The 23,457-nt window shown below is 42.2% G+C and overlaps 1 protein-coding gene and 1 long non-coding RNA gene across 3 annotated transcripts in view; one reads left to right on the top strand and one right to left on the bottom strand.

The window, feature by feature from the left end:
- Positions 1 to 5,928, top strand: part of LOC139177583 (uncharacterized) — an 11,715-nt gene extending 5,787 nt beyond the window's left edge. Inside the window, exon 3 of the long non-coding RNA XR_011562087.1 lies at positions 5,791 to 5,928. This is a non-coding gene — a long non-coding RNA (uncharacterized lncRNA). The remainder of the gene's footprint in view (positions 1 to 5,790) is intronic.
- Positions 1,050 to 23,457, bottom strand: GPR148 (G protein-coupled receptor 148). Of its 2 annotated transcripts, none has more exons than XM_019978159.2 (4): positions 23,141 to 23,457; positions 19,107 to 19,258; positions 15,368 to 15,445; positions 1,050 to 9,062 (listed from the first exon to the last, which is right to left on the bottom strand). In XM_019978159.2, exon 4 carries the CDS (start codon positions 9,038 to 9,040, stop codon positions 8,123 to 8,125), a length of 918 nt encoding a protein of 305 aa, XP_019833718.2. In that variant the 5' UTR covers positions 9,041 to 9,062; positions 15,368 to 15,445; positions 19,107 to 19,258; positions 23,141 to 23,457; the 3' UTR covers positions 1,050 to 8,122. The 2 variants fall into 2 exon arrangements, with proteins under 2 accessions (XP_019833718.2, XP_070629570.1); XM_070773469.1 differs by having other exon boundaries at positions 15,383 to 15,445.

Genomic DNA, 23,457 nt, shown 5'->3' with positions numbered 1-23,457 from the left:
TGATCTGCCTGTTTCCAAAGGTTTTTGGTTTCTGTTTGGGGTGTGCTGGGTCTTCGTTGCGGTGTGGGCTTTTCTCTAGTTGCAGTGAGTGGGAGCCACTCTCTATTTGCAGTGCTCAGGTTTCTCATTGCGGTGGTTTCTCGTGTTGCTGAGCACAGGCTCTAGGGGCCACAGGCTTCAGTAGTTGTGGCTCCCTGGCTCTAGAACACCGATTCAGTAGTTGAGGCACACAGGCTTAGTTGCTCCGCGGCATGTGGAATCTTCCCAGATCAGGGATGGAACCCATCGCCCCTGAATTAGCAGGCAGAGTTTTGACCACTGAGCCACCAGAGAAGTCCGAGCCCCCATCGTTTTAGCTGATTCCTTTTCTGTCTACCACTCAGACCCCAATCCCGTCTGGGCCTCACCCTCGCGTCCTCTACCTTTGCATAGCATCCGTCTAGAATTGACCCACTCTGACCAATCCTGCCTTGAGTTTCTGACCTGTATCCCATCAGCCCAAAGATTGCTGTCCCTCTTCAATATGCCTTCTTCTTAAATGTTCCCAAGGAAGTGCCTACCCCACCCCAAAGAAGCAAGACGGAGGAGCCAGGGGATCTTTTCATAGCTTCCTTCGACTTTAGAGCCTACCAAGCCAAGAATTCCACTGGCACAGGGAATGAGTGTGTGTGTAGAGGAGAGAAATGGTGTTCCATATGCCCCCACTCCTAAGATTCCCAGAGAAAAACATTTTTATAAGTGCCAAAAATATGGTCAGACTGCCCATGAAATCAGCTCTGATAGTTACACGACGTAAGTCATGGCTTAGTTTGTTCTGGATCTTCTTGTCCAGATCCTCACATGGAGGATGGGGCACAGATCTCACTGCAGCCTCTTTTATAAGGCTGGAGGATCCACTCACATGGCCAGCAGGTTGGTGCTGGTGCATTGGTTCCTGTCCACCTGGCCATGTGTGGGCCTCTCAAAAGGATGCCTATGTGTCCTCATGACTTAGTGGCTGGCCTTCACCAGAGTGAGCTATCTGAGAGAGAAAGAGAAAGCGTACCAGGTGAAGGTATCATTTTTATGAGCTAGTGCTATCGTCTAATTCATACCAGGTTCACATCATATCAGTTCAGTTCAGTCACTCAGCCATGTCCGACTTTTTGTGACCCCCACGGACTACAGCACGCCAGGCTTCCCTGTCCGTCACCAACTCCCGGAGCCTACTCAAACTCATGTCCATCTTGTTGGTGATTCCATCCAAGCATTTGTCATCCCCTCTCCTCCCACCTTCAATTTTTCCCAGCATCAGGGTCCTTTCAAATGAGATGGTTCTTCGTATCAGGTGGCCAAAGGATTGGAGTTTCAGCTTCAGCATCAGTCCTTCCAATGAATATTCAGGACTGATTTCCTTTAGGATGGAATGGTTGGATCTCCTTGCAGTTGAAGGGACTCTCAAGAGTCTTCTGCAACACCACAATTCAAAATCATCAATTTTTCAGTGCTCAGCTTTCTTCATAGTCCAACTCTCACATCCATACATGACTACTGGAAAAACCAAAACTTTGACTAGACAGACCTTTGTTGGCAAAGTAATGTCTCTGCTTTTTAATATGCTGTCTAGGTTGGTCATAGCTTTTCTTCCAAGGAGCAAGCATCTTTTAATTTCATGGCTGCAATTACCATCTGCAGTGACTTTGGAGCCCAGAAAAATAAACTCTGTTTCTGTTTCCATTGTTTCTCCATCTATTTGCCATGAAATGATGGGACCAGATGCCATGATCTTAGTTTTCTGAAGGTTGAGTTTTAAGCCAACTTTTTCACTCTCTTCTTTCACTTTCATCAAGAGGCTCTTTAGTTCCTCTTCACTTTCTACCATAAGGGTGGTGTCATCTGTGTATCTAAGGTTATTTGATATTTCTCCCAGCAATTTTGATTCCAGCTTGTGCTTCATCCAGCCCAGCATTTCTCATGATGTACTCTGCATAGAAGTTAAATAAGTACAGTGACAATATACAGCCTTGACATGCTCCTTTCCCAATTTGGAACCAGTCTGTTGTTCTATGTCAGGTTCTAACTGTTGCTTCTTGACCTGCATACAGATTTCTCAGAAGACTGGTCAGGTGGTCTGCTATTCCTATCTCTTTAAGAATTTTCCACAGTTTGTTGTGATGCACACGGTCAAAGGCTTTGGTGTAGTCGTTAAAGCAGAAGTAGATGTTTTTCTGGAACTCTCTTGCTTTTTCAATGATCCAGTGGATGCTGGCAATTTGATCTCTGGTTCCTCTGCCTTTTCTAAATCCATCTTGAACATCTGGAAATTCATGGTTCACATACTGTCTCCAAGCCTGGCTTGGAGAATTTTGAGTATTTGCTAGCTTGTGAAATGAGTGCAATTGTTCAGTATCATATGATATCAAACCAGTCAAACCTAGAGGAAATCAACCCTGAACATTCATTGGAAGGATTGATGCTGAAGCTTAAGCTCCTATACTTTGGCCACCTGATGTGAAGAGCCAACTTACCAGAAAAGACCCTGCCGATGGGAAAGATTAAAGGTAAAAGGAGAAGGTGGCAACAGAGGATGAGATGGTTAGATAGAATCATTGACTTAATGGACATAAATCTGAGCAAACTCCAGGAGATAGTGAAGGACAGGGAAGCCTGGTGTGCTGCAGTCCATGGGGTTGCAAAGAGTCAGACACGACTCAGCAACTGAACAGCAATTCATATGCTGAAACACTAACTTCTGATGTGATGATATTAGTAGGGGAGAGTTTGGGAGGAGCTTAAGCCATGGAATTAGGGCCTTATAAAAGAGGGACCCATTCATACCCCATCCGAAGATTCAACCTTTACCCCTCCACCTTAGATGAAAACTTGGGTGAGATCTTGGCTGTCACTCTTTTGCCTATCATTCTTTTTTATTATATGTTTATTAAAAATATAACAAAATTTACTGTCATAACCATGTTTAAGCGTACAGTTCAGTAGTGTTAAGTATATTCATGTTGTTGTGAAAGATCTCCAGAACTTTTTCATCTGAAAAAAAAGTTCATCTGAAACTCTACCCATTAAATAGTTCCCATTTCCCCCTCCTCTCAGCCCCTGGGAATCACCATTCTACTTTCTGTTCCTATGAATGTGACTACTTTGTGTATCTCCTATAAGTGGGATCAGACAACATTTGTCTCTTTGTGGTGAGGGTTTAGTAGCTAAGTCGTGTCTGACTCTTTATGACCCCATGGACTGTAGTCTGCCAGGCTCCTCTCTCCATGGGATTTTCCAGGCAAGAATATTGGAGTGGGTTGTCATTCCCTCCTCCAGAGGATCTTCCCAACCCAGGGATCTAATGTGGGTCTTCTGCGTTGCAGGCAGTTTCTTTACTGACTGAGCCACCAGGGAAGCCCACTTAGCTTAATATCCTCAAGGTTCATTCATACTGGAACATGTGACAGAATTTCCCTCCTCGTCAAAGCTGAACGATATTCCATTGTTTGGATATACCACATTTTGTTTACTTATCCATTTATGGACTTTTGGTTTGCTTCTACTTCTTGGCTTATTGTGAAGAGCATTACCATAAACATGGATGTGGAAATATTTTTTTTAGACTCTACTTTCAATTCTTTTGGATTTATACCCAATAGTGGGATTTCTGGATCATGGAATAGTCCTATTTTTAATTTTTTGGAACTCATTTTCTGTAGTGGCTGTACAGTTCCCATTTGGGAAATGGGAACATCCCACCAAGGGTGCACAAGGGTTCCAATGTTTCCATATCTTTACCAATACTTATTTTGTGCTATTTTTATAGTAGTCATCCAAATGAGAATGAGGTATTATTTTGTTGCTATTTTGATATCCACTTTGGCTAGTCATTCTTAAGTAATTCTTACGTCCTTTGGTCATTTTCAGCTACAAGGAACAATCTCATTTTATAAGTGTGATAGGCAGAGTAACATCCTTTACCCCAGCAAAGATACCCTAACCACTGGAACCCATGGATGTTTTGCTACCTTACAAGGACGAGTGAAGGTTGCAGATGAAATTAAGGTTTCTACAGCCACCCCCTCAAACCCCCAGATTGCCTATGACTTTTCCTGACCTAGAAGAGATGGGAGCTGGGAGGACATGTATGAGACAGCAAAGATTATCCTTGTCTAAGGCAGATATAGTATGACCTTTGCATCTTCTGGGTGGGATAGATTTCCAGTGACAATTCTTTCTCTTCTGTAGTACTATGTGGGGTCCTCAAAGTTATCCCCTCGGAGCCCTTGGACAATCCTTGTCTCTGGCTGACTGCTTCTCACCCCATCTTCATCTTCTGCAGCCAGTGGTAACGTTCATTCTCTTACTGATGAAAGTCCCTCCCCTTAGGCATGAAGCGTTTTAGAACAAGCCTTTCCAACAGTTTCAAGGCCAGATGCTTCCCACAGTCCTCTTGGTTCACTGGAACGTTCTGGCATGCTTTCCCCACTCCCCCTAGGGACAGATGTGCCATTTTCTCTCCACTGCAGAGATAATGTCTTCACTTGGCCACCAGGAAGGCAATTCTAGCCACAGTCTTTGACCTTTCTAGAAATAAAAAATGCTTAAAATACATTAATGCAGCTGATCTTACCTTCTTGAACTTCTTCTAAACAACGGACTGGATTCATTCTACATTTTCTTATGATGGATATTATAAACTACTTTTCTGTTCTTACTTTTTAAGATGTTGCCCAAGTTCATTTTTAGAATAAGTGTTTATAGAGCATATCTACATATAAGTCAATGTGTTTATGCAGCATATCTATAGTTAAGCCAGAAATGGTTTCATGCAGTGATAATATGGTAACAGTTGCAATAAATGAAATGTTTCCAAGAACTCGGGAATTTTGAGATAATTCACATTTTTGTTTCAGTAATTTGTTTTTTTTAGAGCTCTTTGAACATTTCCCCTAAACTCCTATCCTCCCTGACTTTAAATTCAATATAATGGCACCACGTCTATAGGGGAAAGGAGAGTTTACAGGAACTCTCAAATAATTGCAAGTAACGTCAGCCTCTCCCCTTTCCTCTGTATCTTGCCCAAGCTTAAGTTTCTCAAAGTATTTTCACATTATGGGAAGCATGATTACTGATGTCATTCATGACATAAACTATCATTCTTAATATCAGTTTAAACAACTTTCAAATGCAAGTCCAGGAAATTAAAACCCATATTATCTTACAAATGAGAAATTCTCAATAATTTCCCCTTCGTTGATCATCTTTTGAGGAAAGCTCAGAAGTGGATCAGCTGTTGACTCTTGGAAGAGAGGGAAGATATCGAAAAATAGGGAGGAGGAAGACGTGTGCTTGTGGGCTAAGTTGCATTAGTTGTGTCTGACTCCGTGTGACCCTATGGACTGTAGCTTTCCAGGCTCCTCTGTCTATTGGATTCTCCAGGCAAGAATACTGGAGTGGGTTGCCATACCCTCCTCCCGGGTCCATCTCCTGCATTTGCAGGTGGGTTCTTAACCACTATCACCACCTGGGAAGCCCAGAGAAGACTTAATTTTCACTAAATACCATTTTGAGCCTTTTGAATCTTTTACTATACCTTCCCAATTCAAAATATTTAATTTTAAAAAGCAATGATTTCCATTTGAAAGTATAAAACAACCATTGTAATGATCAGTGGTACAAGTAGAAGTTACCTTTTGATATTAGAAAACAGAGTTTTAAAAGTTCTGAGGTTAAATTAAATTGTGAGTATTACATTTAAGTCTTACAATTAAGCCTGGACAATTTTTTAGTTTTTCTTCCTCTTTCTGCTCTCAGATTGCTTAATATTTCAACAAAAACGAAGAAACAACTTGGTTTTTGTGGGGAGAGAGTTTGTACAAAGGCATGTCTTACTGACTGACAAGTCTAGCTTATCATTTGTCGAGATCTGCCCTCTGTCAGGCTCTGTACTGGATGCCGAGAGACAAGGTAAGAGACTCGCGCCTGCCCTGGAGAGAGAACTGCGCGAACAGAAGAGAAGGTGGTGCTTTGAAGTCTCAGAGCTATTCTCAGAGGAAGAAGGAAAACTTAGAATGAATACCCAGAGAGGACATAAGAAGAACTGGAAGCCAAGATGGAGTCCAGACACATGATTCAGAAACTGCTAGGACCTGAAACCAAGGGCAGCTTAAGGATGTAGAGTGTGGTCAAAGCAATCAGTAAAAAGGAGCTTTTTCCCACAAGCCAGCAGTCCACACCCAAAGCAAAGTGGAGAACCAAGGCCCCAATTTCCCAAGCAACAGGTCCAGCTCTCAACAGTGATGAAATGATCACCCTGAGTCAAGTCACGTGTATGGAAATTTAAAGGGATGGTCCAACCTCCTAAGCTCCTGTCAGACCTTTATAAGCCTCAGTTTTTCTTATTTGTAAATCAGGTATAATAATCTCTACATTATAAAATTGTTGGGAGGACTTGACATCGTGTATATAAAAGAGCTTACATAATAATATCAAGAGCATAAGAATTGCTCAATACATGGCATCTGTTGTCCTTGTTGTTGTTTTGTTACCTGAAAATATAAATATCATAATGGTGGATCCCATGATTTAGATCATTCAATCCTCATTTGTACACCTTTCAGGGTGCCTTTCTGCACTGCCAATATAAACTAGGAACTACATTTCCCAGACTCCTTTGTTCTTAGAGTCTGGGTGCCAGTTAAGTTCTACCAGTTAGAGGCAATCACATGAGATTTGGAAGATGGAAGAGGTGGAGGCCATCTTCCTGTTGCTGTTTCTCCCCCAAACAAAGTCTCACAGTCACGAGGAACATGAGGAGACAGGCCGAGGTGGGGCAGGCGGTGGAAGAAGTGCCTGCCTGACCTCCAGGTTACAGCTCATTGGTTTGCTCTTGACATCCACAAATGCTGTCCCCTGATGTCCACTCCCAAGCCCTTTCAATGACTTGTATGCATCCAATTCCTGTATTAAATCTTTATGGGGCAATATACTTATGGTAACAATTCCTGTTTCTAGGACTGAATCCTGACTGATTCAGAAATGGGTGTTTTATCTAAAGAAATATCATATGGAGACTTCTGTGAAAGAAGTTATTTCATACTATGGCCCCAAACTTACTTAGACTTAAATTATGAGTTCCCATGTTTAAACCAGTTCAGTGATCTCTTTATTGATGCCATTCTCTTTGACATAATACAATTAAAGTTTTCTGGGATCCAGAACAGATAACTCTGTATCTACGTATCATTTTAAAAGGTAGAGTATATTTTTATGATGATCATAATCTATCCATTGTCTTTATATTCTGTTTGGTCAAGAGAAAAATGGTCCCTGAAATAATTTTGTTATCCAATATCTACTCTTACTTATTTTCTTAGTATTAAGAAACCCAACTTTTAACAAAACACTGCTACACTGCTACTCTCCCTTAAAGCTAGGTCATAGTCAAATGACTAAAATTTAGCCAGTTAGATGTAAGAAAAAGTGTTTTGTAACTTCTGAAAAGTGTCTTTAGAAGGAAGGTACAGAGACTTCTTTGCCCCTTCCTCCTTCCTGTTGGCTGGAGTGTGAATGTGATGACTGGAGCACTAACAGCCATCCTGGGTCATGAGGTAGTACACTAATCATGGCAGAGTAGAAGGGGATCATCTCTGTGGCCTACAGAGTTACCACATAGGCCTGGATTGTGTAGCTCCAGATTTCTTTTACATAAGAAAAAAATCAACCTCAACTTTTTAAAGTCACTCATTTTGTTGCTGACTTGTTATCACATGTAGCCAAACCTGCCCCTACTTAATATAAGTGGAACAGCCAAACTTCTCTCCCTATCAACCATGGTCTGTTTCTTAGTTTCTAAAAACAAGTGCATTCACAAAAAAACTGCTCAACTCCTGAAACACAATGAGGCATGCTACTCAAAATGCTAATCTGGGTGTAGAACTAAAGACATAAAATGATTTCTCTGAGTCCAATTCAGTGGACACAGTAGTCAAAGTTTGTAAGTCAGATGGATAACTTTGATTTACTCATATTACTCTCAAAATCAAATCAAGGCATCAATTTTAGGTTGAGAGAACAGCAAATGCTCAACCCTAGCTCGTGGTCCATTAGGACTAGCGTTACTGATTCAAAACGGCTGAATTTTTATTTAAACTGACACTCTGCTGGTCACACCACAGTGACCACACCACAGTTGACAGCACATCCAGTGGTATAATCTGCTTTGCAACTCTCTATTCCAGAGCCCATAGATCAGGGGGTTAAAACACTGGGCAAAGGCAAAGACTCCAAAAAGCACCAGATTTAAAGCAAAGAAAAACACTCCACACATCTTTCCCAAACCAATGAATAACAGAGTTGGTATTACATGCAAGCCCAGCTGCACTAAATGAATAAGGACTGTTTTCCTTGCTTTGATATTTGACCTGTTAAAATGACCAGCCCGTTTCCCTTCTTTGTATATCAGGGAGTAACTTACAAGAATGATGGACAGAAGAAGGAAAAGGAAAACCATGCCAATGGCTCTGGCAGGAATGCCATTCAAGACCACTGGGCAAAGGGGTTCAGATTTTAAAAGAGCAATCTGAGTAGGGCCAGTGCCCTCTATGAGGAAGAGGCAAGCATTCTTCAGTATAATAATGAGCCAAGTCCCAGCCAGAATCTTATACTTGACAGAATCTACAAAGGACACAGAGGTCAGGGGCCAGCAGATCACCAGGTACGTGTGGGCAGCCATCAAGGCCAGAGTGAAGAGGATCCCTTCTCCAACACTCAGCTGTGCCCCAAATACCACCCAGCACACCAGGACGGGGCTGTTGGCCAGGAAGGCTCTCATCCCTTGGAAAACCACCCCCAGGCCACAGTAGGAGGAGATGCACAGCAGGTGGTGACAGAGGAGGATGTATCGAACCTCTTTCCTCAGTTTTGAATTCTGTAATACGATGGTGATAATGATGACCGTGATGAGCGTGGCGAAGGAGAAAGCCACCACGTACACGGAGGCCTTTACAGTTGCTTCCAGCCTCAGCCAATCTGACATGTTGCAGTGCTCAGAAGACACGTTCATGGTCTTCAGGGCAACCTGGCTCCTGCAGGAGAAAAGAATAAGAAAGAATGAACCTGTGTTAAAGTTTCTCACATGGTTTTCTGACTCTCTGACCTTGCATACAGTCCCAAGGAACAGGCTGCCCATTTTTCACTAGAGGCGATGACAACTTTCAAGAGTATTGACATGGACCAAAGAAAGGAGAGAAGTCATCTGCTGTCTCACTTCCTCCAGACCTCCCTCTCCTCCATCAAAGTTGATTGGACCAGGAGTGAGGGAGTATCTGTCTCGGGGAAAGTTGTTCTGCAGACCCTGCTGAGTCTATCAGAGTCTGTCTCTTAAAAATCCAACCCAAGGATTCTCAGAGAACGTAGTCCGAGTGTGATGTCATGTAATTGACCTGTCACTCATGTTGGAGTGTAGACAAGAGGAAGAGAGAGACAGAGAGAGGTTGGAGAGGAGCAAAGTGGAACCACAAAAGCCCTTGCAAGACAGAAAGCAACCTGGGTTTCTGAGTCCACTAAGATGCCTTGCATTTTCTGCCTTGGGTTCTAAAAATATCACACCCCCCTGGATTATTTGAGCTATCTTAAATAGGTTTCTGTTCCTTTACTTTGGCTCCTAGAGAGTAAAATATATAAAATGGACCCTGACAAGGCACAGTAAATGCTAGAGGTTTCCTAAAGGGCAAGTCACAACAGAGATAATGGCAAGTCACAGCTAGGCGAGTTCCTGAGAATTGCCAATGCCGAAGCACCTCATGAAATCCCTTACTGAAGGCATAAGTTTGTTCGTACATACTATGTTGTCATCGTTTGTGGAAAATTTGCCCTGTTCTGATGGATTTTTGTGCCATTGTCACACTGTTGAACTCCAGGCTTTTATTCTCTGGATTCTCCAGTTCTTCAGAGAGGACTAGAAATTGTAATGGTCATTGTCAGGCTTTATTTTAGCTGCAGATTTTTCCATCAAAATCTTACCCTAGAACCTGTCAATTATAAACTGGAAAATGCACACCTGCCTGCATTAAATGCCTCCTCCTTAATCCCTCGCTCCCAGAGTATACAGAGCACCACCAGAGAAATGGATAGCCCCCATAGTGACTGTGTGAAGACCCCGGAGAGGGAACACTACCCCTAGCCTGGGGGAATCACATGAACTGAGCTCAAGCCTAGATTTGCTGCCAGTGAGGAATATGACTTTGGATGCTGAACTCACGTTACTTCTCTGGTCCTGGGTTCCTTAAATCACAGCCAGGCAGCATCACCAAGCTCTGCATCCTTTCTCTCTACAGACACAGAGTCAACCTCACACACATCCTCAAGGGCCCTGGAGTATCTGGGCTTGTACCTTATTCTTGAGAACAAGACTGCCCCACCTCTACCCCTAGAACGTTCTCATCTTATTCCCCATCTCATTAACCTGAATAGAAACCCTGGCTCTCTAGGACAGGCCTGCCTTGCCTTGCCAGGCCCCCTCCCAAGACCTGAGACCCAACCTCTGATCCCTTTAGGGAGAGTGAAGGCTTGCTGAGAGGACTATGGACAGACTAAAGCCAGGACTAGATTTGAAGGGCCTTGATACCATTCTAAGAGTTCAGATTCATTTTGTAGGCAATAAGGAGGCTTGCGTGATTAAAATTAAGAGCAGCACTTTCTCCAAGTTGGAAGCTAATAAGATATGCCCACTTCTGCTTACAGAGAGGTATTTGATAGGAACTCTAAAGAGCCTCTTGATGAAAGTGAAAGAGGAGAGTGAAAAAGTTGGCTTAAAGCTCAACATTCAGAAAACGAAGATCATGGCATCTGGTCCCATCACTTCATGGAAAATAGATGGGGAAACAGTGGAAACAGTGGCTGACTTTATTTTGGGGGGCTCCAAAATCACTGCAGATGGTAACTGCAGCCATGAAATTAAAAGACGCTTACTCCTTGGAAGGAAAGTTATGACCAACCTAGATAGCATATTCAAAAGCAGAGACATTACTTTACCAACAAAGGTCCGTGTAGTCAAGGCTATGGTTTTTCCAGTAGTCATGTATGGATGTGAGAGTTGAACTATAAAGAAGGCTGAGCACAGAAGAATTGATGCTTTTGAACTGTGGTGTTGGAGAAGACTCTTGAGAGTCCCTTGGACTGCAAGGAGATCCAACCAGTCCATCCTAAAGGAGATCAGTCCTTGGGGGTTCACTGGAGGGATTGATGTTGAAGCTGAAACTCAAATACTTTGGCCACCTGATGCAAAGAAATGACTTATTTGAAAAGACCCTATCGCTGGGAAAGATTGAGGGCAGGAGAAGAAGGGGACGACAAAGGATGAGATGGTTGGATGGCATCACTGATTCAATAGACATGAGTTTGGGTAAACTCCAAGAATTGATGGACAGGGAGGCCTGGCGTGCTGCAGTTCATGGGGTCGCAAAGAGTCGGACCTGACTGAGTGACTGAAATGAACTGAACTGCTGAGCAGGGGGCTTCCCTGGTGGTTCAGACAGCAAAGAATCAGTCTGCAATGAATGAGACCTGGGTTCTATCCCTGGGTTAGGAAGATCCCCTGGAGAAGGAAATAGCAACCCACTCCAGTTCCTGCCTGGAGAATTCCCACGAACTTGGCAGTCTACAGTCCATGGAGTTGCAAAGAGTTGGGTATGACTGAGCAACTAACTCTCACTAACGCTCACTCACTCTGCAGAGCAGGCAGCTTGCAAGGCAGAAATGTGCTCAATGAAGACAGTACAACCATAGCAAAGAGCTTCAAATACTCTTTTAAACACATAAAATCTCCAGGAAAGGAATTTGTGGTGACAAAAATGGAAAAATAAATATCTTTTTTTGAGCGGGAAAAAAAAAAAATCTCTAGGAAAGCTGCAACTCTGCAAAATCAGCTAGGGCAATAATATTAGCTTTAATTTATTTATTAGACTTCAAGAAGATCAACAATTTATTCAGGATCATGCAGCCAGAAAGAATCTCCCAGTCTCCAGATTCATATTTCCTTCTCGAAGGTATATTTGCATATCAAGAACCCACAACTACAAAACCCATATAATCAGCCCTCATCTCTACATACAACCTCCACTTAATGACAGTTCTTAAAGTCTTTTCCTTTTGGAGTTTTAAAATGGGAATAACTGTTTCCTTCTAGCCCAAAATGCTACTTTGGCTTCAGTTTTGAAATAAGAGAGTTCAGCAAAGAATTATGTTATGTCCACAACAGTCCTGAAAAAAAAAAAATCAGAATCAGCTGTCACCCCTCCCTACCCAAATCCTGTAGGAAACAGATGTGTGCAAGGGCTGGAGTGGGTCCATACAGGCCCAGAGAAGCACCTGGGTCTTGTCCTAAGAGCCCTGCTTAGGACCAACCCCTGAGGGCAACATGCCACCCTCAGCAAGAGACTGAATCCACAAATGGATATAGCCAGATCATATAAAAACACAGCTCTCACCTACCACCTGCAGCACCCTGCCCAACCCAGAACCTGCACCTGGGAATTTCTGAAGGAGGAAAAGTCTCCGCTCTCTGAGAGGGAGACAGGCTTTCCTTCCTGGGTGCCCACTGTCAGTCGGGCAGCGTCTGTCAAGACTAGGGCCAGTGTCAGACTTATTGCTGGGAGATAGGCCACAAGAAGAAGGCCTCATTTAGCTGAAAACAAACTTCAGAAAAGATCTCAGCAGCTAATGGCTGCTGACAGGCCAATGAGAAAAAGTGAATGCTTCCAGAATGGCCCCCAAAACCTTCCCAAATGATGAGACCTCCTTTCCCACAATAAACCTACAACCTTCTCTTTAAACATGTCTTCCCCTTTGCTCTAATTGCAGCCTTACTTCTTTGGTGCTTTAAAAATCACTTCAGTCTGTGAAGCTTGTGTGATCGCCTCTGTTTTTCTTCTCCAAGTGGGCAGGAAGGAAGGGAGGGAGCCTGTATTTACTGAACACCGGGCACTTGACATCAAGAATAAGCACTTAGTACTAGCTGTGAGTGTTCACCATCTGGTAATGGCTCCCAGAGGTGACATGGGGAACTGCGTGAAATCACAAAGCCATGAAGGTATATCTTGTGACTTCTAAAGACAGGAGAATCACATATTTTTCTAGTGAGTGCTTTCCCACGCAGTTAACTTTTGTTAACCTGCCCCCCCCTCCCCAACTTTTTTTTTTTTTATAAAAAAGGAAATCCTCTAGCTTCCTTCCCCAATTTTTTTCTGATTAAAACTTTGATCTACAGACATTCTTCTAAGCACTGCTAAGATTCCTTAATCTAGCGACCTTGTTTTAATAGAAACATGACCTTTCCTTAATGCTCAAAAACACTTCCTAAAAAATGACATGCACCACACACCTACTGACAATTAATCTTTGACAAAGGAGGCAAGAGAAAAGACAGTTTCTTGGGCAAGTGACTTTGGGAAAGCTGAACAGCTGCATGTAAATCAATGAAAGTAGAAAACTCCTTCACACCATACATAAGGTGGCTTGCAGACTTAAATATAAGTAATGACACCATAAAACCTCTAGAAGAGTCATAGCGATACTTTCTTAGGCTGCTCTCCCAAAGCAAAAGAAATAAAAGCAAAAATAAACGAGGGAATTTCATGGGGGTCCAATGCTTAGGACTCCAAACTTCCACAGCAGAGGGCATGAGATGATCCCTGGTAAGGGAACTAAGATCCTACAAACTGCACTGCACAGCCTACCCTCCAAATTTTTTTAAAAATAATAAACTAATGACACAATCAAACTTCTATGCATTTGCCAGCAGAGAAAACCGTAAATAAAATAAAAAGACAACCTATGAACTGGGAGAAAATATTTGCAAACCATGTGACAGATAAGGGCTTAATTTCTAAAATATATAAACAGATCATACAGCTCAGTATAAAATAAACAAACAAGCCAATCAAAAATAAGCAGAAGAACTAAACAGACATTTTTTTCAAAGACGCACAGATGGTCAACAGGTATGTGAAAAGATGCTCAGTATCACTAATTATTAAAGAAATGCAAATCAAAACCATAATTATTTGCCTCACACAGGTCAGAACAGCCATCATCAAAAAGTCTACACATAACAAATGCTGGAAAGGATGTGAAGAAAAGGGCTGCAAACTGGTGCAGGCACTATGGAGAACAGTATGGTGCTGGTTTAGTCGCTAAGTCCTGTCTGACTCTTGCGATCCCCTGGACTGTAGCCCGCCAGGCTCCTCTGTCCATGGGATTCTCCAGGCAAGAATACTGGAGTGGATTGCCATTTCCTTCTCCAGGGACTCTTCCCGACCCAGTAATCAAACCTGGGTCTCCTGCGTTGCAGGCGGATTCTTTACCAACTGAGCTATGAGGGAAGCCTGGAGAACACTATGCTGTTTCTGCTGCTGCTGCTAAGTCGCTTCAGTCATGTCTGACTCTGTGCGACCCTATAGATGGCAGCCCACCAGGGTCCTCTGTCCCTGGGATTCTCCAGGCAAGAATACCGGAGTGGGTTGCCATTTCCTTCTCCAATGCATGCATGCATGCATGCTAAGTCACTTCAGTCGTGTCCGACTCTGTGCGACCCCATGGACAGCAGCTCATCAGGCTCCTCTGTCCACGGGTCTCTAGGCAAGAGTACTGGAGTGGGTTGCCATTTCCTTCTCCAGGGAGAACACTATGGAGGTCCCTTAAAAATCTAGAGTTGCCATATGATCCAGAAATCCCACTCCTGAACATATATCTGGAAAATACTTACTATAATTCAAAATAATATTAATCCATGCATCCAGTTTTCACTGAAGCACTATTTACAATAGCCTAGACATGGATGCAACCTAATGTCCAGTGACAGATGAATGGATAAAGAAGATGTGGTATATATCTACAAGGGAATATTACTCATCCATAAAAAAATAATGAAATACTGCCATTTATGGCAACATGGGTGGACCTGGAGATTATCATATTAAGTGAAGTGAGGCAGAGAAAAACAAATATCATGTGATACTCCTTCTACATAGACTCTAAAAAGAAATGATACGAACAAACTTATTTATAAAACATAAACAGATTCACAGACACAGGAAACAAACTTGTGGTTACCCAAGGGGAGAGCAAAGGAAGGAGATAAATTAGGAGTTTGGGATTAACAGATACACACTGCTATATATAAAATAGATAAGGCACAAGGACCTAGTGTATAGCACAGGGAACTATATTCAACCTCTTATAATAGACTATAATGGGAAAAAAACTTGAAAAGGTATACACACACAAACACATACACATAGACATACATGAATCACTTTGCTGGGCACCTGGAACTAACGCATCATTGTAAATCTACTGTACTTTAATAATAATAAAAAAAGTTTGCACTCACGTCTTTATTGAATACCTTGAGATTTTTGAAACACCAGGCAGCCCATTCACAAGGGCAGGTTGAAACAAATCTCCAGACCTGGAATATAGATAAATATTCAAGAAGTATTGGAAAGAAGGTTGCCATAAAAATGGTGATGAAGCTCTTTCATTTGATAACTGAGACATTGATAGATGTGTGTGATCCCACTTATTACAGTAATGATGATATCTGTTTGAAAAAAGAGGACACAAATTAATGACAGATCTCATTGTACTATGTACATCTGTGTACTAGGAAAACAGAAATAAAGCATGGGGGTCATTCCAGAATTTCAGAAAAAGATTATGCAATGCTAACTATAATGGTAGCATATGAAAATAGCATTTTCATAAATCATAGTAATGAATGTAATTATTGTATATTCATTACTTAAGTAATGAATGTATATGAAATTAAGGTACACTGGTTAAAATAAAACAGGCATTCAATTCTACTTGGATGGAGCTCTCTGCATTGACATGGGACTAGCCAAGGAACAAAACTGGTAAAGATGAACAGTTACTCAATCAGATCAGATCAGATCAGTTGCTCAGTCGTGTCCAACTCTTTGCGACCCCATGGATCACAGCACGCCAGGCCTCCCTGTCCATCACCAACTCCTGGAGTTCACTCAGACTCACGTCCATCAAGTCAGTGATGCCATCCAGCCATCTCATCCTCTGTTGTCTCCTTCTCCTCCTGCCCTCAATCCCTCCCAGCATCAAAGTCTTTTCCAATGAGTCAACTCTTCATATGAAGTGGCCAAAGTACTGGAGTTTCAGCTTCAGCATCATTCCTTCCAAAGAAATCCCAGGGCTGATCTCCTTCAGAATGGACTGGTTGGATCTCCTTGCAGTCCAAGGGACTCTCAAGAGTCTTCTCCAACACCACAGTTCAAAAGCATCAATTCTTCAGCACTCAGCCTTCTTCACAGTCCAACTCTCACATCCATACATGACCACAGGAAAAACCATAGCCTTGACTAGACGGACATTTGTTGGCAAAGTAATGTCTCTGCTTTTGAATATGCTATCTAGGTTGGTCATAACTTTCCTTCCAAGGAGTAAGCGTCTTTTAATTTCATGGCTGCAGTCACAATCTGCAGTGATTTTGGAGCCCAGAAAAATAAAGTCTGACACTGTTTCCACTGTTTCCCCATCTATTTCCCATGAAGTGGTAGGACCGGATGCCATGATCTTCGTTTTCTGAATGTTGAGTTTTAAGCCAACTTTTTCACTCTCCACTTTCACTTTCATCAAGAGGCTTTTGAGTTCCTCTTCACTTTCTGCCATAAGGGTGGTGTCATCTGCATATCTGAGGTTATTGGTATTTCTCCCGGCAATCTTGATTCCAGTTTGTGTTTCTTCCAGCCCAGCGTTTCTCATGATGTACTCTGCATAGAAGTTAAATAAGCAGGGTGACAATATACAGCCTTGACATACTCCTTTTGCTATTTGGAACCAGTCTGTTGTTTCATGTCCTGTTCTAACTGTTGCTTCCTGACCTGCATACAACTTTCTCAAGAGGCAGATCAGGTGGTCTGGCATGCCCATCTCTTTCAGAATTTTCCACAGTTTGTTGTGATCCACATAGTCAAAGGCTTTGGCATAGTCAATAAAGCAGAAATAGATGTTTTTCTGGAACTCTCTTGCTTTTTCCATGATCCAGCGGATGTTGGCAATTTGATCTCTGGTTCCTCTGCCTTTTCTAAAACCAGCTTGAACAACTGGAAGTTCACGGTTCACATATTGCTGAAGCCTGGCTTGGAGAATTTTGAGAATTACTTTACTAGCGTGTGAGATGAGTGCAATTGTGTGGTAGTTTGAACATTCTTTGGCATTGCCTTTCTTTGGGATTGGAATGAAAACTGACCTTTTCCAGTCCTGTGGCCACTGCTGAGTTTTCCAAATTTGCTGGCATATTGAGTGCAGCACTTTCACAGCATCATCTTTCAGGATTTGGAATAGCTCAACTGGAATTCCATCACTCCACTAGCTTTGTTCGTAGTGATGCTTTCTAAGGCCCACTTGACTTCACATTCCAGGATGTCTGGCTCTAGGTCAGTGATCACACCATCGTGATTATCTGGCCCTTACAAATAGCTGTGAAAAGAAGAGAAGCGAAAAGCAAAGGAGAAAAGGAAAGATATAAACATCTGAATGCAGAGTTCCAAAGAATAGCAAGAAGAGATAAGAAAGCCTTCTTCAGCGATCAATGCAAAGAAATAGAGGAAAACAACAGAATGGGAAAGACTAGGGATCTCTTCGAGAAAATCAGATACCAAAGGAACATTTCATGCAAAGATGAGCTCGATAAAGGACAGAAATGGTATGGACCTAACAGAAGCAGAAGATAATAAGAAGAGATGGCAAGAATACACAGAAGAACTGTACAAAAAAAAAAAAAAAGTTACTCAATTGGTTGGTGAATTCCAGTTGCCTATGCGCATAGATCAAGAGCTGCAGATATTCAGAAACCAACACAGGCCACGGCTCTGGGATTAGGGGGTTTACACAATCCTGAATCTTCTGGCAGGTAGTAAATAATTGGCCTTTCTCCTTTCCTGCCTGTTTCTCCGGATGCCAAAGGTCAATACGATGTCTATAAACCACAAAAAGCAAGCAGCAATCTAAATACTGCTGAGAAAATGATTCTCAATACTACTTCTCAGCATCTGAAAGGATTTTTGTCCTTGGTCTATCAGTTTCTATTAATAACAAGAGTTCACCTTGCGGCATTTACTTTTGAAATATGCTAAAGCTATCTTTTTAATTTTTTAAACTAATTTATTTACTTTAATTGGAGGCTAATTACTTTACAATATTGTGGTGATTTTATTGTTACATTGTTGCAATTATTAAGCTAGTTGCAAGTTAACTTACCTGTATATGACTTTAACATTATTAAAGCTTATAAAATAACATACAACAGCCACAATGGTGAATTTTGTGTTTGCTAGCAGGCAGTCCTCCACTCCATAGTCCATGGTTTCCTTTCTTTGCACAGTTACGATAATTGCCCCATCCTAAGCAATAAACATACTCCTTGTGTCTCAGACGACCACGCCTGGCTTTAGCAGTGAGCTGGATGTTTTATCAGTACAATCTTGGCAAAGTTGCAATCAGCAGCTTTCATGAAATGCTTTGGTTTTCTCTCTCTGATTTGGCCTTGGGGATGATCGTAAACTTTCTGTCAGATTGGATTTCATTACCCCAAATTAAAGTACAATTGAATTTTAACTAGTCTTACTAAGTTTTTTTTGTATGGTGTGATGGGTTTTATGGAAAAAGAACTCCTTAGGCTTTGAAATCTACATATAATAAACAGTGCTGTGTTAAAATAGTTCTTATTTAAAAAAAAAAAATATTTAAGGCATGTGAGATCTTACTTCCCTGATCAGGGACTGAACCCGTGCCCCCTGCAGTGGAAGCTTGGAGCCTTAACTACTGGACCAGGAGGGAAGTCCCAGTATTCTTATCTTTACCAGATATCTTTGCACCATTCATATTATACATGTCACTCAAAATCAACTCTCTAGACCTGAAAAATGTATTAACTATAAGATTTTAAACAAATCTAATAATTGAAAGTGAAAATTCATGGAATGTCTTAACTGTTTCCCTGTTCTGAGAACTTGGAATCATTTATGAGAAAGGTGGGCAAAACATGGACAAGTTTCAAATATTTTACTTTGAAGAATATATATGAAACCACAAACCTTTAAAATAAAGACAGGTGAGTTCCTTTCTCTTTTTCCCAAAAGGAGGTTCTAGAGAAGGTATTCTTTCTTCTCTTGCATGAAAAATCAGGGTGGGAGATGTTGAGATGAATCCCCGGCAGTACAGACATGAGGCTAGCAGGGAAAACCTCCTAGAAAAAGTAAGGGCATCAAACCTTTAACAACCCTGTTTGAGGAAAACAGAAACTTGTAAAGAATCCTTCAATCTGTGCATGCATGCTAAGTCGCTTCAGTCATGTCCAACTCTTTGCAAGTCTATGGATCGTACCCTGCCAGGCTCCTCTGTCCATGGAATTCTCCAGGCAACGATATTGGAGTGTGTTGCCATGCCATGCTCTCCTTCAGGGGATCTTCCCAACCCAGGGATCAAACCTCCTGCATCTCCTGCATTGGCAGGTGGGTCTTTATCACTAGCGCCACCCGGGAAGCCCAAAGAAGGCCTCTAGGAAACTACAACTGCTCAAAAAAAAAAAAAAAAAAAACAGGCTGGCACTGTGGACAGGAGGTGAGGGCAAACCTGATAAAGACAAACTTACAGATGATACAGAGGAAGAATCAGTCAGGAAAGTGCCTGGTTTAGGAAACACATGAAGGGCACAGTTAGCTAGATCTAGATACTGGCCAGCTTTAACTAAGAGGGTTTCCAAACCTTCAGGATGCAGACATGGAGAAGCTACCTCCTCAAGGAACAAGGAGCAGTCATCACAGGGATTCTCCATGTGCAACACACCTGGATGAATACAAGTGCAGGATGCAAGGCCTTCTGGCAGGTGAGATGAAAGTGTAAGTCACTCAGTTGTGTCCGACTCTTTGCAACCCCATAGATTCTATATGGGATTCTCCAGGCCAGAACACTGGAGTGGGAAGCCATTCCCTTCTCCAGGGGATCTTCCCAACCCAGGGATCAAACCCAGGTCTCCCACATTGCAGGTGGATTCTTTACCAGCTGAGCTACCAGGGAAGCCCTGGCAGGTGAGGCGGGGCGGCGGGGGTGGGGATGCCTTAAATAAGAATACAGTGGCTGAGGTGAATACATACAACTGGTTCTTCCCAATAAATGCACAGCTGTGTCACTCTGGTCTAGTCAGCCTTGCACCAGCACTCAAAGAACCTTCCAAGATAACTCTAAATTTCCAACCTTCCCTTTCCCCACCTCCTCAACCACTTAAACTATCCATATCCATGGGCTCCAGGAACCTATCCATTGGGTCCTTGTGCACGTGTGCTGCTGTAGCAAACTCTGCCAGAACATCAGGCTCCATCACCATTTCCTGGTTATTGCCAGTTTTACCCTACTTGAGTATTTACCTTGTTTCAGACTGTCAGCCTGCCCCACTCACAAATGTGTGTCTGCCACTCTGTTTAGGTCTTGACTTTCTAGATTCTTGGTCTCAGAACAATGAATATTATTTCTGGACGAAGACTGATGCCCACATGTGACCACTTGCTTTTTTTAGAGTTACCAGTGATGCCATATAAATCCCCACCTGGTCCCCAGGGAAATGTGACCTGGTCAGAAGGCAAATGTACCTACCAGAGGAAGTGCAGTCTCCAGATCAGAGGATCATAGGTGATAATAGAGATGAGCCAAAATGACTTACAAATAGATGAGAAAAGAAGAGAAGCTAAAGGCAAAGGAGAAAAGCAAAGATATACCCATTTGAATGCAGAGTTCCAAAGAATAGCAAGGAGATATAAGAAAGCCTTCCTCAGGGATCAATGCAAAGAAATAGAGGAAACCAATAGAATGGGAAAGACTAGAGATTTCTTCAAGAAAATTAGAGATACCAAGGGAAAATTTCATGCAAAGATGGGCTCAATAAAGGACAGAAATGGTAGGGACCTAACAGAAGTAGAAGATATTAAGAAGAGGTGGCAAGAATACACAGAACAACTTTACAAAAAAGATCTTCATGACCCAGATAATAACGATGGTGTGATCACTCACCTAGAACGAGACATTCTGGAATGCTAAGTCAAGTGGACCTTAGGAAGCATCACTACAAACAAAGCTAGTGGAGGTGATGGAATTCCAGTTGAGCTATTTCAAATCCTAAAAGATGATGCTGTGAAAGTGCTGTACTCAATATGCCAGCAAATTTGGAAAACTCAGCAGTGGCCACAGGACTGGAAAAGGTCAGTTTTCATTCCAATCCCAAAGAAAGGCAATGCCAAAGAATGTTCAAACTACCACACAATTGCACTCATCTCACATGCTAGCAAAGTAATGCTCAAAATTCTCCAAGCCAGGCTTCAACAGTATGTGAACTGTGAACTTCCATATGTTCAAGCTGGATTTAGAAAAGGCATGGGAACCAGAGATCAAATAGCCAACACCCATTGGATCATCAAAAAAGTGAGAGGGTTCCGGAAAAACATCTACTTCTGCTTTATTGACTATGCCAAAGCCTTTGACTGTGTGGATCACAACAAACTGAAAACTCTAAGAGACAGAGATGGCTTGCTGATAAGATTAAAGTGTCTCTTTGCATAACATTAGGAGGTGACTAATTTGATCCTGGCAACGTAAACCATGGAAACCATTCAGCGTATTTGTGGGTTCAGCAGAGGATATTGTAATAACAGCTGAAAACAGATAACGTAAACCATGGAAACCCTTCAGTGTATTACAGTATCCTCAGCAGAGCTGTAATAACAGCTGAAAATAAAAGGATTCCTGGGGCTTCCCTGGTGATCTAGTAGCTAAGACTCTGGGCTCCCAATGCAGGGTGACCAGGTTTGATTCCCAGTTGAGGAACTAGATTCCATACACCACAACTAAGAGTTGCATGCCACAGCTAAGACCTGGAATAACCAAATGAATAAAAATAAATATTTTTGAAAAAGAAGAAGAAGAAGGATATTTGTTCCCTGGGAAGCAGAAAAAAGCAAAGGCCAACACCAAAGAAGCAAAGGGGCCTTGATTACTGTAATATCCTGATCCACTCAACAAGTACGTACCACAAGCTGAGATATTCACAAGGCTGCCACAGTATTATCACTGTATTCAATGAATGTCTACCATGTGCCAGAGTACTATGTAAAATGTTTATACTTAGCTACCTGGAAAAATAAGACAAAATTGCAGGGCAATTAGGCCTTTGAGCCACAACTTCTGAGACTGTACTCTAGGGCCTGTGAGCCTCAACTACTGAAGCCCATGTGCCTAGAGCCTATGCTCTGCAAAAAAAGAAGCCACTGCAATGAGAAGTCTGTGTACCACAAGGAAAAGTAGCCCCTGCTCAGCACAACTAGAGAAAGCCCGAGTGCAGCCATAAAGACCCATTGCAACTAAAAATAGTAAATAAGTAAATAAAATTAATTTTAAAATAAAACAACATCCCACTTAAGAAAAAAGAAAAATAAGACAGAATCCCTATGTTTGTGAAGCTCACAGTCTTTTAAGGAAAACAGATATGTAAGCAAATAGTTTTAATACTATGAGTTAAGAGGTTTAATTCAAAGTGTCATGGAAATCCAGAGGACGGAGTCTAATCTTCCCAGAAGCATCAGGGAAAATTCTCATAGGCAGCGCCCCTAGAAATTAATAAGGATTCATCCATTCAACTAGCTGGACTTCCATTCATTCATCATGGATGTGTGGAGCACTTCTGATCTTTCTACTGAACAAGACAAGGTTCCTCCCTGAGTGGTACTTATTTAATCCATTCCTGTGGGAGGGAGTGGATGACATTACCAGGAGAAACACAGAATGTTCCCTTCAGACCACCCAATATCCACCCTCTGGCCTCATTTCCTCTCCCACATATATTTTCTGACTGAGACCAGAGTGCCTTGACCTCTCAAACGGGAGCATTTTAATCCTTTTGGTAAGTACAGCTCTCACCATGACACAGAATTGCCAGTTCGTTTCTTCCCATCTCAGTGAGAATAATTCTGGAAGTGCAGGATCAGATAAAATCAAGTTTCTGAAAATGCAGAGCTGAGAATCAATTTCAAGCAGAAATAGAAGTGAGTCATGGGACACCCAGGCTGCCATGAGCTTTCCTTACCTTCTTTCACCAGTGGAAGTCTTTTCTGCCAGTGGAACAAGTTCTCTTTTCTAGGATAAAGTACATGGAAGAGCAGCAGGAGTTTCTTCATGAATTGTAGGAAGAACTCCCGATACCCAGCATCTAACAGAAGTGAAGCCAGACATTTACTCCACTTTGATTTCTCCCTACACCCTGAGTCTTCAGACCTGGGGCCCCTTCTGTGGTGCCTACAGCCAGTATCGCACTGTGATTCAGGGTGCCGAGAATGCTGGGGACTCTCTAGGGTGGCCACTTCCTGAAGGAACACTCAGCACCCTCTGTCCAAGAAGGAAGTG

Source organism: Bos indicus, chromosome 2, assembly GCF_029378745.1.
Source record: "Bos indicus isolate NIAB-ARS_2022 breed Sahiwal x Tharparkar chromosome 2, NIAB-ARS_B.indTharparkar_mat_pri_1.0, whole genome shotgun sequence".
Classification (NCBI taxonomy): domain Eukaryota; kingdom Metazoa; phylum Chordata; class Mammalia; order Artiodactyla; family Bovidae; genus Bos; species Bos indicus.
Note: the sequence above shows the minus strand (reverse complement) of the source record. Positions and strands in the feature narration are given on the sequence as shown.

Bases quoted from the DNA above. Each gene is read 5' to 3' on its own strand.
- GPR148 (XM_019978159.2), bottom strand. From the start codon at position 9,040: ATGAACGTGTCTTCTGAGCACTGCAACATGTCAGATTGGCTGAGGCTG.